Genomic DNA, 16,787 nt, shown 5'->3' on the forward strand with positions numbered 1-16,787 from the left:
TAGTATATAAACTGGTTTTAGCAATTGTTGCTATAAGTTATTACAACGTTAAGGCTATTGCTAGGTTACTGCTATGCTAATGTAGTGCGACGGGGGCCAGCACATGCATCCTCACTTGCATTTCTTCAGGAAATGCAAAAATTCTAGTTGGATTTAAATTACTGACTAAATACATTTTCAGTTTTTTCCCTTACACCACGTGTCAAACTCAAGGCCTGGAGGCCAAATCTGGCCTTTTAGATGCTCCAATGACCAAATAATTCAGTTTTGATATCTCCAAAATAACACACAAATCCAATTAAACCCCACAATATTAGCAGGGCTCACATTTCCCCCATGTGTACATCACAGGATGGCAGTCATTTTTCATCTCAAATTGTGAAAATAACTCTCAATTTTCCAAAATACTGCATATTTCTTGAAAATTTCCCAAATTACATAAAAATTGGTCACAAAATCAAATTAATTGAGAGTGAAAATCCTACCGAGACAGATATCTGTCACTTATTGCTTGGATATATTTGTTGACACAATGCAGTGCAAATTCAAGCACAATAGTGATTCAGTTAATCATTTCCCCGCCTAAAACCTGCAGACCACTTAAGATCAAACTACTTTATATTTGGCCCCTGAAAATGCCCTACACTACTTTTGTTGTTGTTGTTGGGCAGCACTATTTACTAAATATTCTTTGTTTTCCATCAGTGTCTAACAAACTGTCATTGTTATTGTTAGCTACATGCTAGCTTATGCTTTGAATCATTTGTTGCTGGTAGGTTAGAATCTCCCGTCATCCTTGGTGGATGATACAATACTAGCTTTAACATCATACTCAATAGAATAGCTGTTTAGAACAATGATGGCCTTTTATTGCTGTTTTGTAACAACATAGGGTGACACTATTGATTGCTTGATATTTTCTTTTAATGCATCCGTAGGTAGAGCAGGCCTCTCTGAGCTCCCAGCATGCAGGGGTGATGGCGCGCTGCAGTGAGAGCGAGGCTCGCTGCGCTGCCCTGGAGGCTGAGGCGAAGGTGATGCTGTGGGAACGGGAGGAGTTATCTACCAGGAAAGAGGTCCTGAGGCGGGACAACGAGCGGTTGAGGGCGCTGAACCAGAGGCAGGAGGTGGAGCTGGAGGAGCTTCTGGAGAAACACTCCAAACTGAGGAGTAATAACCGCAGCCTGGAGGGGCAGCACCGGGAGCTGGAGGCCAGGTGCTGCCACAGATTACACTTTGGAGTTTTGTGATTCATTCTTGTTGAAACACCCACACCTATGCACTGGTGTCTTTTACATCCTATGTGTGTTTTGTTGTTGTTATTGGCGTGAACATTGCTTTTTTTTACAATCTCTAGGTATAAGGAACTGCTTGATGGTAAAACCCAGGTGGAGGAAAGGGAGCAACAGATGAGATTAGAGAGGGAGAAGATGGACGCAGACGCCCAGAGGATGCTGGAGAGAGAGCGAGAGCTGGAGAGGCTGAGGGAAGACAACGAGAGGTAACAAACCCAGACAGCTTCATCAGCTTCAGCTTTATGAGATCAGATCATGCTGTCACACTGCCCATATTCACCTCAGCACAGGGAGCAGCAGAAAGAAAGCCTGAGTGTAAAGCACAGCGAGCAACACAGGAATCACTTTGAATGGAAATGTGCTCCATAATGCAGGGAATGCATTTTTGCTCCTGATTAAAGGGGAGCTGGGGCTCTGTGCATAGAAATCAAAGGGTAAAAAAGAATCTAAGATCAGTATTTGTGCCACTTCTCTACGTGAAGGAGAATGTATAAAAGGACAGAATTAATGTGCTGGTGTTTATTAATGTCCTCATCCCATCAGAGGACAGTTAGAGGTCCAAAGCATCTGAAGGTCCAATATCTTTGACAGCTTCTTATTATATTGAGCTCATTATAGTCTCATTGACGTTATAGTCTCATTTATTTTATTATTATTGATAAATAATGATGATATACCATAGCCTGCTAATTAGCCATAACCCCCATGTTGGTAGTATTGATACAGAAAGGGACACAGGGTAGGAAAGCTATAGACCAGTGGTCACCAACCTTTCTGTGAGCTACTTCATAGGTACTGTATAGTCTGAAGGGCTACCAGTTAGAAAAGCATTTCTATAATACTACATTTTCACTGTTTCACTTTAATTAGAGGGTAAGATAATAATGAAGCTGGTCGTAAATAAAAAAAAGTATGAGATGTTGAGGTTTCAACATGAAACACTTCATGTATTGTAATTTATGCAATTGTTTAATTTTCATTTCATTTAATAGAAAATTGCTATCAAGAGATTAAAAAAAAAAGAAATGGTTCAATTAATCTATTTTTTAATCTCACCTAAAATAGCTGAGAAATTCCCTCAGCTTGAGGTATTTTCTTTTAAATTACATTATTGTGGCAGCTCAGAAGATTGATATATAACAGTGTCTTTATAAAGTCATTTATTGTTTTTATTATACTTGAACAGATGCAGGCGGAGATATTTACATTCCACTGTATTTGAGTCTATTCCCAAGGGATGCTGCCACCTTTAGTTTTGACCATCAGGGATAAATATTGATGTATACTGATGTCAATTTCTAAATAATAGAAAACACAAATGAAAAAAAAGATCAGGACTCTTTTTTGCTCCATTTACACACAACGAGGCATGTGTTTTTATAAGCCAAAATGAACGAGCTGAGAACTTTGGTAGTTTCACTTCTTGTACTGTAGTCTGTGCATCAGTATTATGGGTACAGTATACTATGGGAACTCCAAATGAGAAAAGCTTAAAAAAAAAAAGCAATTAAAGGAGTTATTTTTTTGTTTGCGTGTTATTTTTTCTCACAATGAATTAATCGTAAATAACGTGTTAAAGTGACAGCCCTAGTCAGTGCATTATGTATTCTGAAAAATTAATAAAAATAATCAGACCTCTGTAGCATTCTGTTAAAAACTCTGACCAGTCCCTGCCATTCGATCAGAGTGGAAAGAACCAATCAGATGCCTCCATGTTTGGTCTTGCACATTCCATCCTCACGTGCACACTCATCATTGCATGCTGAATTGGCTGAGTTGGCTTTGCTTTGCCCAGTTTCACTCGTACCTGTTCAGGGTTGTGTGGGCGTGGCTTTGAACGGAGCACTGATCGGAGGGGGAGGAGCTTAGATGAGGCGCTACTATCAAATCTTGCTAACTCTCCAACATTACCAACTATACCTGTTAGGATACCCATACACACATAGGCACCAACATCAGTGATTTATTAACGGCCATCATTAAAATCAATATTTATATGGATTCGCTTGTATTTGCTGCTCTTTATGGGATCCTTTCAGAGAACTTTAGTTGGACAGAAGTCCCTGCTACTGCTACCGTAACATGTGGTGGATAGCAACACTCTGTCACAGCTAAATAGTCTGAATGCTAAATGTAGTCCGGTCTTCTCAGTCCAAGAACATCTATTTTTTTTAATAATTGGAGTTTATTTTTTACATTTTTTTTATTTGACAGGGACAATGTACCTTAATCAACATTACAGTAAATGTACCAGAGTCAGCCTAATGGCTTTTTTTCATCTGCTGTCCCTGGTCAGCTGTTAAAAGTCACATTAAAAACAAAATCTATCAACATTAGTACAGTAAAAAATGTCACATTCTAAAACAGCATAAAAACATTCCTAAAACTGTATAATTCACCTTACTAAAAATGTATCAACAGTTCAATACATATTTTAAATGTAAAAATAAAATAAAATGCAAGAGAACTCATGACCATCAGGGCTGATGATTGCAGATCTCATTACTCAATAATATATGTGGGTGTATCCCTAATATTTACAGGTAATACATTCTTTATTGAGTTCCCTCTTATATTCTAAGGTGTTTTAATGTGAAGGGGCTTTGTTTGTCTTTTTAGTGTTGCAGAATTGTGTCCAAAAAAGGCTCAACAGTTATTTTTTTCTATAAATATAATTGTGATGTTTATCACAAAAACACTGAAGACGAAAAGGGCTTAATAAATATTTGCCAACACATGTGTAGGAGGGTTGATCACTATGACCAGGGTATTTTAAACATACATTGTCAGTATGAGATGTGTGGGCTGTCTCTAAACCCAGTCACTATGTGCTGTGACCTGTCCAGCTTTCACTCTCTGGAGGCTGAAAAAGCCTCCAACACCCACAGCCCCTGATCTTTAGAAAGCAGTACAGATGAAGAAAGATTTCACACTCACTTTTATATTTTACTGCTTTTCTAGTGTTCAGAATTTTCTTGAATAAAAGACTCTTCATGAGCCCTGCATGAAAATATAATTTCATGCTTTTTTTTTTTACATAATGATGAAGACCCCACAAAAGAAACCTGTAATTATTAAATTTCTATTCCCACACATAAAGATCTTCAAATACACTTCTGAACACGATCCGGAAACCAAAAGTTCAAGACCAGAGCCTTGAACAATTCAAATCTTTGCAAAAATCTGACTTTCATCTTTTTTCTCTGTCAGACATTCACTCTGCTATGACCCCCTGATGGTAAAAACATGGCAGGATTTTTGAGCTGAATAATCGTGACCTCTTACAATGTGCATAACTGCTGAGACTGGGAGCAGGGTCGGGCCAGCTGTGGGGCGTTTCAGATGGGCTACAAAACTGCTTTAGTGGGGGTTTCGGTAGCTTTCCACCAACCAATCAGAAAGGGTTTAAAAAAACGTAATTTCCGCTACTTGACTTCCGTCAAAGTCAAGTAGAAGTAAACCTAATCCTAACCTTTTTTGCTGCTGGTCGGATGAAATACCAATCAAGACCAGACGTTAAGTTACAATTCTGAAGTGAATAAGATTTAATTAAATGAAATTGGGGCTTTTGCCTTTATTTGTCAAATATGTAATTACATATATGAAATGTATCCTCTGCATTTAACCCATCCCTGAGGAGCAGTGGGCAGCCATATTGCTGCGCCTGGGGAGCAGTTAAGGGTTGAGGGACTTGCTCAGCATCCCATAGTGATGGCCCGGGTGAAATTTGAACCAGCAATCCTTTGATTATAAGCCCAGCGTCCTTAACCACTAGGTTTCTGTTTTTGAAGGGGGTCTACCCGCTTACAATCTAAAATGCCCCTTTTTGCTGCTCGTCGGATGATATTGGAGACTGGACGCACTAGGAATCATTTTAAATTTCTTTAAATATCCTGAAGGTTGTGTGGAGAAAAGCCCTAATGTTCCCCAATCTTTCCCACATGGATTTTGCAGTGGTCAAAATATGGTAAAAGGAAAGCTGGAAAAGAGCTGAGCACTGTTCAGTGATTGTCTCTTTTACCCTAAGAGCAGCTCTTTTAATGAAGTGGGTAAAAAATTTATTTCTGTATTTTTCTGAAACCCCACGTTTGGTTTGCACACAAATGTTCACATGACCTGAAGGTCACAGAGTTAGTTGTTACTTCCTTCTGATGCTAAATCATGCTTGTACCTGACACCTTTGTGTATGAAGGTGGGGGCCAATTCATGAAGATGTTCAGATAGACGCAGACACAGAGGTATAGAGACACCGATAGAGATGCAGAGAGAACGCAAAGAGACACAGACATGGAGGAACACAGACGTCTTCCTCTATCCTAGGCTTAGTCATCTAAATTTTGCTTATGAATGAACTTCATTGAAATTATATTACTCTTGTCATCTGTCCTTGGAGCTGTTCAATTACAGATCCAGAAGAAGGTAGAGAAAACCTTACAATTTTGGTGCCGCGACCGAATCTTGAGGTTTTTTTAACTCGTGACCCGGATTGGGAAAACCTTACAAATTTGGTCCTGACATGACCTGGATTGGCAAACTCTGAGGGTTACCTGTCATTTGAGAACAAGATGAAACATTGCAACATTGTCCAGAGGCTTATTGACCTGGAGACGATAGTGTGAAGACTAGAAGCAGAGGAGGTAACTGTTGTGGATTAGAAACAACTGTGCAGCTCATTCGAAGCAATGAGAAGCATGAAGTGAGCTCTTTACAAATTGGCTCAGAAAGAGCTATCTGACCCAAGGACGATTGTGTTCATGATGAGAGGCTAATAGGTGTGAGACCTGCCTGGAACACTCTTGGATCTGAACCAAAGAGAACATCCCATCCTACTGAAAGACTTACAGAAAGACCACAGCGTGCTGACACCAGTAGCGGTTGGCCTTACTTGATGACATGGTAAGGAGCATGTCATCAGGAGGAGGTGGCGGCCAAGTAGTGAACATATACAGATAGATGCAGACACAGAGGTATAGAGACATGGATAGAGATGCAGAGAACAGAAAAACATGGAGAAACTCAGACGTTTTTCTACTTAGACTAGAAAACTTTGCTTTTGAATAAACCTCACTGAAATTATACTACTGTTCAATTAAATATCTGGAAGAAGAGAGAAAAAACCGTATACAGGTTTTAACCAGAAGGTAACGCATTTGAATCCACTGTCATTGCAAACAAGAACTTCTTCTCAATGACTTGCCAAGATGAATAAAGTTAAAATCAAACATACAAATGGGTGATTCCACATCATTTCAACACATTTTCAGGAGATCCCATGCATTTTGATCTAAAAAATATCTTAAATTTCAACAAATTGTTTCATGATTTTTTCAATTGGCACACTGTAAATTTTTGCTACTGCTCTACACAAAAAACGGACGATAGTTTTTGGTTTCGATTTCGTTAACGTGAATTTTATAGGGCCCTAAATATTAATGTATGGTTGTCACAAAATCCCATGGCACTCTCGGACCCCCCCCCCCCCAAAAAAAAAAAAAAAAAAAAGATGAATGTTCAGGTTCATGTGTTTTTACTGTGTTTTTACTGGATTTGCTAACTTAAACAACCTGTGGTAAAACATTTACATTAAGACTGCTTGGGGTGGCTCTTGGACATTGTATATGCCGCGTGTAATTAAAAGAATTCCACCACTTGCCATCAAGAGTGAGATCATGGTGTCTGAAAAACCTTAACTGTGGGTATTGAAACTGCACTCGAGAAAAACTTTGTTAAGGCTGAGGCAAAATCAAACGAAGGATTTGCACGTTTGCAGTAATGCTTGGATTCACTTCAAGATGATTTCTCATCGCTCAAAGAACATACAAAGGCGCTCAGGGAGGCTAATGCAAACTTGTTGGCGAGCACTGCAAGCGCCACTACTAAAGTGTCCAATGGCCATGATCACGAGTTATTCCAGGATCCTGTGAAGTTGGAGGAGTTCCTCGAGAGTCACGACGGGGCTCAAGTTGCTCTGATCAATGATCAATGTAACATAAGCAGTCACATTGTCAGCTACCCCAAAGTTCCCAGACACTGGCGACTACAAGAACTAATGTTTTAGTTCCACACTGCCAGTCATGTGACAAAGTTGAAAACACTGCTGATTGAATGAGTGTCACATGACCGTATGTGCAGAACACTGTAGGAGGACAGATGACAGTGACTGGGGGATGATTGTGTTATGAAATGAACTCAACGTATTGAATTCTATTATAATGATGGAGTTTCTATTATGTAATATTTTAAGTTATGACTTAGTTACCATAAATGTAAAGGTAGAGATTACAATGGTTCAAAATGATAAATTGCATTATAATACAAAAATTAACAATAATTGAGAAAGGTGACTTTTGCAAAGCTACCTAAGAAGGGACTAAAACTGGCACATTTAAATGTCCGTAGTCTTAGAAATAAGGTAATTGACATCTCAAATATTCTGTTAGAGGGTAATTTACATTTACTAGGAACTACTGAGACTCATCTGGATTTTACATTTGAAGACTCCTCATATGTACAAAGGTACAGCATTATATGTACAAGGGTACAGCATATACAGGAAAGACAGAAATGCAAGTGGTGGTGCGAGTTGCTATCTATATAGAGGGGCATGTTCCAGTAAAAATAAGAATAGATTTAACAGTACCGAATATTGAAGCATTATGGCTTGAAGTCCATATTCCACATTTAAAGCTGTTATTGGTTTGCTGTTGTTACCGTCCACCCAATGCAAATTCTGCTTACTTGGATGAATTATATTATATATATATATAAATATTATTCTATGCCATGATAGACAATGTATGTGAATGTCAAAATGAATTCTATATTATGGGAGACCTAAATATACTGTAGATTGGAATTCACTGCAGTGTCCTTCAAGGTACAAACTTCACTCTATTACTGAGGCATGTGGTCTAACACAACTTGTGATGCTGTAGAACTGATGGAACTAAAACATCTACTTTGACCATATATTTACAAACTCTGGTGATCTTTGCACTGCAACTATATCAGTCCCAGTAGGCTGTAGTGATCATAACCTAATAGCAATGGGGAGGAAAACCAGGTATCCTAAATACTATGTTGGGAAGAAATGCCAAAACTACTCCATTACTTCTTGAATGAGGGGGTAATTTTATTACAAAACCATTGGACATAACAAATCACTTAAACAAGTATTGTTGTAATAAAATTGATAAACTAAGAGGTGAACTAAAACAAAAGCAGAAGGTTTAATAAGGAACAATATTATGGTAGAAAATAACTGTAATTCTGGGTGTCCAGATAGAAAAAATAATTTTAGAATGTAAAGAGAAACCGTCTGGTGTTGATAATATTGATTCAAAATGATTGAATCTTGTTATAAAAGAGTGAAAATTGTGCCTTTACTAAAAAAAATGCAAATGTTCCATCTGTGGCCAAGCAGTCTCTTACCTGTCCTGAGCAAAACCATGGAGAAGATTGTGTTTGAACAAAATAAAAAAATATTTTTCTGACAACATTCTAAACAGATTTCCAACATACGTACAGAGCAGTTCACTCGGCTGCTACTGCTATGGCTCAGATGACAAATGAATGGTTGATAGCTTTAGACAATACAAGTTTAACAAGAGCTGTATTGTTGGATTTCAGCTCAGCTTTTGATCTTATAGATCATGATCTTCTGCTAAAAAAAATACATTGTTATGGGTTCAGTCCAGCAGCATGACTGTGGCTTAAGAATTATTTATAAAACAGGAGACAAACTGTCTCCGGGACGATGCCCGGTATGCCAGATGGACAGTCCAACCCTGTATTTATTCTGCGCCAGTGGTTCCCATACTGGGGTACGTGAACCCCTAGGGGTACTTAAACACCTCTCTGGAGGTACCCAGAATCATGCCACGTTATTTTTTTTTTAATGGAAGCTTCTCAGATGTAAAAGCAGTTAGCTGTGGTATGCCACAAGGAAGCTGCCTAGGACCACTCATGTTCTCTATGTACACAAATGACTTGCCACTAGTTTTACGAAAGGCAATAAGAGCAAGGATAATGATGACTTGACTATTTATTCATCACAAAGCACGGTTCAAGAACTTCAAATAGTTTTAATGGAAGAATTAAAATCAGTATTGGAGTGGGTCAGAAATAATAAGCTTGTTCTAAATGTTGGCAAAACACATGGTGTGGAATGAACCCAAATTGATGTAAGCGTTGAGCAGGTGTGAGAGACCAGACTTCTTGGTGTTGATACTGACAACGAACTATCTTGGTCTAAACATATTAGTATAGTAGCGTGTAGAATGGGGAAAGGCCTCTCAATGGTTAGATGTTGTCACGTTATCACCCAGTATGACTGCAGATGTTAGAAAAACACTTGTATTGTCGCAGTTAGACTACTGCTCAGAAATTTGGTCATGTGCTACTGTAACGCATATAAAAGCTCTACAGATGGTCCAAAACAGAGCAACTCCATGCAGATTTTTAATGAAATTGACTAGAATTATAATTACAACTAATCTGCCAAATGTTTTTTTACCAAGAGTTATATTTGAGCTCAAATGTCCATCATTATGAAACCAGACATGTTACGGAGGGCAGATTTAAACTACCTAAAGTGAGAACAAACAATGGAAAAAGTACTGTAATGTATAGAACAATGTCTGGTTGGAACACTTTTCCAAGTGACATTATTAATGCAAACAGTAAATACCAATTTAAAATCTTTTTGAAAAGGCATCTTCTCATATACTAACTTTGTGTTTGTGTGTGCGTGTGAGTGTGTGGGGGTTGTAATAAAAAAATAAATTTTATCACTTTGTGGTGCTATGAAAACTGGTGTAAATATTGTTTAATAAGCAGCATGCTGGATTGACTCCAGGAAGAGTAGCTGTATTTATTACAGCTAATGGAGATCAAAATAAATAGAAATAAAAATACAAACACAAAATACTTGCCTCACGGCACACCCATACCTGTTAGGTTTTGGATTTGAAAATAAGGGAAATTTTCTGGCGCCCACTACCAGCCGTCCCACCTGCCCAACCAAGCTACAGTATCCCTTATATTTTAATATGGATGTACAATAAATCTAAAATACTCACTTATCTACCACTTACTAAATACAATTATGTGATTATAATCTGGTTGGTTGACCTTTATTAACATTAAAATGCTGTGAACATTCCTACTAGGGCTGGTGATATGGACCAAAACTCATATCTCAATATATTTTCTCAAAATGGTGATATATGATATAAATCTAGATAATTTTATTAAATAAAGTCTGACCAGAAAGACAATTCTGGGTTAAATTTGCTGATGCTAAATGCTACACAGGGACATTTATTAACAAACAGCTGCACAATATGTGACACTCATTAATCATCTAACTGAGCTTTACATGTTGTTCTGAGAAGTAAAAGCAGCGACTCCCAAAACTAGTGTTTTGATACATAATAAGCTATTATATATATATATATATATATATATATATATATATATATATATATATATATATATATATGAAATATTATAGTTTTCTATATCGCCAAAATAGAAAACTCGATACATCTTGAATCTCAATATATCGCCCAGCCCTAATTCCAGAATTATAAAACAGCCTAAATAAAAACATAAATGTGTATATGAAGCACATGTGTTTATTTAATATACTTACAATTTATATACAAGTCAACACATTGCATATTTACTGTTAATTTCACATTGCTTGTCTTAGATAGATAGTTAGATATTAACATTTTATTTTCATTACATATTTTCATATAATTTTTCATGCTCACTCATGTGGTTCTCTGGTATTCACTAATGACTTATTAGACACATTTGTTACAGACTACATTCTTAGCAGTTTATATTTGTGGAGCTTGTGATTGGCTGATTTTTCATGGTGACTTGCGTCGTTCCTTCCTCTGTGGTAGACGTTAAAATCTCAGTTATTAATCTAACAGAACGTGTAACTGTGTCACATCCTGATGGTCTTTATGAAGATAAACTCTCTGTCACATTTCACAACGTATTTACACGAGTTCTTAGTTTTTTCGCCGGAATGTCTTCATTCATCATCTCTGTTCTGAGTTGTTTCTGGGTTTTTTGCCGCTGTCGGCACTAATCTCCCCAATCAGGCTATTTTAGGAGGCAGTTCTCGCGAGGCTTGTAATGCCGTTCAGTTTAGTGAGGCATCTTTTAATAATTATTACATTAAAATACGGGATATTTACGGGAAAATAATAATACAGGAAGATGGTGGGAAAGAGGGGTAAAATACGGGAGTTTCCCGGCCAAAACGGGATACTTGACAGGTATGGGCACACCGCTTGGAAACCAGGTGACGCTGTTTAATTAGACAGAAGAGGAGGAGGAGCTGGGGTGGGGGTGGATTACGAGGCGTTTCCAAACAAAGTGTGTGGAAGTAGGCGTGTTGCAGTTGTTTAAATACAGCGCCGTGACTAACTCTGACCAATGGATGCTGTCAGTTGTTAACAGCTACTGTCAGTTGATGGGGCTGGGGTAGCTTGACTTCCATGCCTGCCTGAACTAATGCAATGCTCAAGCGGTACAAAGTGAAATACTTCCCTGCAGCACGAAAATAATGGGGAAATCGTGTTGCCATGCATGAATAATTACATTTCGTCATTTTTTTGACAGTTGCAGGTTGTGTCTGTGTAGACTCGTATTAAATAGCTCATTTTTGACTGTTGTTGCAGATTGCAGGCCCAGCAGAAGGAGTGGTGTGTGTCCCAGGCAGAGCTACTGGCCCAGGGGTCAGTGCTGAGAGTGGAACTAAGTGGGTTCCAGCTGGAGAAAACTCGGTTGGAAGGGGAGCTCAGTACTCTGAGGGAAACCAACCAGAACTTGGACGTAAACAGCGCCCGGCTCACCAGCCAGTACCAGGTAGGAATCCAACCTGCACCTACTGGAGATAGCCACACCTCTCATCATGATATGTATGATATTAGCTTTAGGCTGATATAATCCAACACTAAATTTCCGATATTATTAATATATAAGGGCGACCTTGGCTCAGTAGGAAAATAGGTCATCCAAAAAGAGGGAAGGGTTGGGGGTTCGAATCCCGCTCTATCCAAGTCATTGTCATTGTGTCATTGGGCAAGGCACTTTACCCACATTGTCTAAAAAAAACAGGGCAAGCGTTGACACTCAGCATGTCTGGGATGAGGAGCAAGTTGTGTGTGGGGAGACTGACGGGGGAGAGACTTGGAGAGATGCTAAAATACAGTAAGCAAACCAATTCAACTCTGACCCAGATAGCAAAATAATAGTTATGTTGCCATCAAAAGCCTGGTCTCAATATTGTTTTTGTAGTTTTATTGAAGGAAACCAATGTTGAGGTGTCACTAAAGCCAAAAAAAAAAGAAAATCTTTCAAAGTCACTAATAGATTTTTTCAGACAGTTTTTTTTCAGCTTTTTGTCACAAACTGGTGATTTGTGTGAAACTTGCCTCCATTCAACTGCGGATTATAGAAGAATGAAACAAGCTAGAAACAAAATTATTATTTCTGATGAAAGTAGAGGGTTCAATCTTTCATGATTTCAGATTGTCATAGTACAAAATATTCTGTGGGTCTTTAAAAATCAGTCAGATAGCTCTAAAACAGCAGGCACTGAGGGAGGTAGAAATTCTGAAAATGGCTGGCATTGAATGAGTTAAGGTGATTTGACCCATTGATGTATTCCACAAATAAACATGATCTGTGCAAAAATAAGAATACCTTTTTAACTTAAGTAATGGAAAAAATGCCATATAACATTTTGATATGTTGTCTTAAACAACCGATGTCACTGCCTCAGTCTTTGTCCAGACTAATTATCCAAGCAGTTAAACGGTTGTAAAAACTCCTCAACAAAAAAGATGTCTTTAATGATGTTTACTGTAATAATACAGAATAAAAATAACTTTTCATTTTGTGCAACAGACATCGCATATAGCATTTGTTATATGTTAACAAGCCTTTTCTCGTATGTCAGACAACATCCAGGAATATTTTTCAGAACTTCTGGTTTTGACAGAAAATGAACCGTATTCCAACAACAGTAAACACTGTAACAACATAAACAAAGTAAATTCAGTAACACAAAGCTTGAGGCAAAACAACAGCACATACTGTATTGGTTTTTAGTTTATGCAAAATCAATACAGATGTCGAGCGATATTACCTTCTATGGTAAATATCGACCAATAATATCAATGGGCTGATATCACCCATCTCCCCAAAAAAACAAACAAAGTGCCTTAAGCTCAATGCATCAGGTCCTTGCTATTCAAGCTGCCCATTAGACATTTACATGCAAAACAGGCTCTAGTGCTTCACCATGGAGACACTCAGATACATGACCCTCTCGAATAAAAACACATTTATCTCAAGCATTATTGGACAATTAAACAAAATTTATTAGAAATTCATAACGGGTTGAAGAGGGTGATTTACATAGTTGCGGTCAGAAAAGGACAGGGATCGTATCCCCGTAGAGGAACTGAGCTCATCTGCGGAATCTGACACTCGTCCAATTTCTGCTGAACACGTCAGGGCAAAGTGATATATGGTTCCAAACAGTGAATGAATACCAAGCAGGTGATGAGGACAGACAATATCTTTTGCTTTTCAGAGTAACGTTTATACTTAACTGTAAATGTTCAAATAAAAGAAAGGGTGTTTGATGAATCAAATCAGGGTATACTGATTTGATTAAAAGGAAATATATAGAGGTTTGTGTGGTTCATTTAGCTAATTAATTAACTTTCAACCTTTGTTTGTCTAATAATGGGGTCACCAACACGGTGCTCGTGGCCACCAGGTAGCCCACATGGACCCTGTGAGGGGCCTTCAGGAGCTCTAGTCACCTACCAGTGAACACCATTTAAACTCACAAAGAGGAACACAAATAAAAGATGTAGTTATTACTTAGTAGTATGATGATGTTTTAGTATTAAAATAACCATCTTTAAATTCACTGAAACGTTGCGACAAATGTTTTCAAGTGCTGCATATCTGATGTATAGGTTGTGGTATGTTATGGCATATATATATATAACATTTAGATTTAACATTAGATTTATCATGTAACATTTAGATATAAGATTAAGCATTTAGATATGATATATAACATTCAGATTTAGATTTAAATGTTTATATTTAACATATAATATTTACATTTTGATTTAGATTTCGATTTAATATTTCGATTTAATATTTAGATTTCGATTTAATATTTAGATTTAGATTTAATATTTAGATTTCGATTTAATATTTAGATTTCGATTTAATATTTAGATATGATATATAACATTTAGATTTTCCAAACATAATCAGTGAAAATATTCTCTTAATAATTAGAAGAGGATCAGCCCAAATTCAACAGTTTTTGTCTGATTGTCTACAGATGACCACTGTCTGCTGTTGTATGTTTCTTTTGGTTTTAATTTCTATTTTGTCTTGAGGTGCTAACATGTTAACTATAGCAGATGATTACAGAGCACTACATTAAAAATAGGTATTTAATCATTAAAGCCCTTGATATTAGTTCATGATATCTAAGTGGCTAAAATAAGTATGGGCACTCTTCACAGCTTTTATACTATAAACAAGTAATAGTTTGCTGCAAGCGCAAACACTTTTGTATTCAAAATAAGGTTTCATGAAGATAATTGCTTTACTTTATAGTTTTTTCATTGTGAATATGTTAAAACTTGATATATGTTCCATGATATAAATAAAGAAATGAATAATTGGCATCACTGATTCTTAATTGTATGCCAAAGACTAACTAAAAAAGTAATGATTAGTTTTCCAAGTTACATGAGGGGATTAAAGAGGACCTCTGCCTTAGTGCGACAACATTAACCTTACAGAGCCTCAGTGGGTGACAACTTTTAAAGTTTTCACGTTGGAAATGGAAAGCTTCAGCAACTAATTGATCCCAGCCAAAATAGATGTGATAAATTAACTTTAACTCCCTAATTAGCCACTTTAAAAGTTTACGATTGGTGAAGTTCTCACCTTTGAACAGCTTTATGTGGGGAAGAATGAGCTAACAAGCTGTTTGTTTATATTTCTGACCCGGCGTCGGCCTTTTTGTCTCACACTTGGAAAGAAATTGAATTCCACACGTATTATTTTAAATGGCAAATTGGTGGAGTAATGAGTGGCTCGTGCTGAATGCTAACTCTTATAAACACAGACAGAAAAGCCGCTCCATATACCGCCTTAAAGAGTCTCATTTGTTACTAAGGTCAATGTTTCTGTGACTAGTTTTTCTTATTCTATAGTGCACTTTGGTGCTGTGATCTGTCTCCCATAGTGATTTTCAGAAACCTGGGTTCTTATTTATGTGTTAATAAAGTACATTACATAATGCTACACAACTCCTTGACTTTGTACAGGGATTAAGCCACCTATTGTGTGACTTTTTAATTTTTTGTATTTTCCTGTAACAGAAAAAAAATATCTGTGTGTGTGTGTGTGTGTGTGTCTGTGTGTGTGTGTGTGTGTGTGTGTGTGTGTGTGTGTGTGTGTGTGGCCGCTAGTATAACGTCCTACCTCTGCCATGTCTTCTTCACAACATAAGAAGCGCACGTTGCACGCTGCGCATGCGTAGAGAAACTGATAAACCATCTCATGAGTTTTCCACACCGTGGTTATCGACCGCGGCGGTTACGACGGTAATTAAAACATAAACGGTAACCGTTGGAAATTTTACCGTGGTACACCATGATTCCGGTAACCGTTCCATCCCCAGTGGGTATGGTGAAGACCACTATGCAAGTGTTAGGAAGTATTCTGATAATAATAATATAACAATCATGTAAATATCAATAACTTGGTATAAAAAATAAGGCCATATAAGGGGGCACCAAAAGAAAATGTGACCTAGGGCGCCAAAGAGGCTAGAGCTGGTACTGGGTTGAAGTACTTTCTGACTCTGTGTCTGTGAAAAGCGCTATACAAATAAAGTTTACTTACTTATGAGATGTTGGATATCTGTCCAATACGATACACACCTGTTCTCTATGAAATGTTTGAATGACTGAATTCACAGTGGTTCTGCCAACATTTGGCTGCACCCTCTGACCAGCCTCAGCTACTGTGAGGCCGTGATTGACAACATGGTCCACAACTGTAGCCCTCATTTCATTAGGAATCAAACTAATACCTAAAAAAAGTTGAAAAAACCAAAACAAAACACTACCCTTCATAAAACTATCGTATATAATTTTACCCAGTTTTTTCCACATCAGATCTTTTCAACAACTTCAGACAAAACCATAGATATTATAATTCTGTATTTTATTACAGCCTTGACTGGGTCAATAACTGATAGAGAAAAAAAAATCCTACTCTTTGAGCTTAGGTAACACAACGGTACCCTTCATAAAATGTCATATATATACAGTGGGGGCAAAAAAGTATTTAGTCAGCTCATGCTGCCATGTTTTCCTATTTGTTTTAATATGGTGATGGTCTTATTAATGGGTG

The 16,787-nt window shown here is 37.5% G+C and overlaps 1 protein-coding gene across 2 annotated transcripts in view; it reads left to right on the top strand.

The window, feature by feature from the left end:
* The window catches only part of ccdc88b (coiled-coil domain containing 88B), a 119,079-nt gene that overhangs the window by 60,824 nt on the left and 41,468 nt on the right, over positions 1-16,787 (top strand). For both annotated transcript variants that reach the window (XM_028458722.1, XM_028458723.1), the window contains 3 exons: positions 939-1,216; positions 1,358-1,501; positions 11,999-12,185. In XM_028458722.1, coding sequence (XP_028314523.1) covers positions 939-1,216; positions 1,358-1,501; positions 11,999-12,185 — 609 coding nt within the window. The remainder of the gene's footprint in view (positions 1-938; positions 1,217-1,357; positions 1,502-11,998; positions 12,186-16,787) is intronic.

The sequence above is a fragment of the Gouania willdenowi genome, chromosome 10 (assembly GCF_900634775.1).
Source record: "Gouania willdenowi chromosome 10, fGouWil2.1, whole genome shotgun sequence".
Lineage (NCBI taxonomy): Eukaryota > Metazoa > Chordata > Actinopteri > Blenniiformes > Gobiesocidae > Gouania > Gouania willdenowi.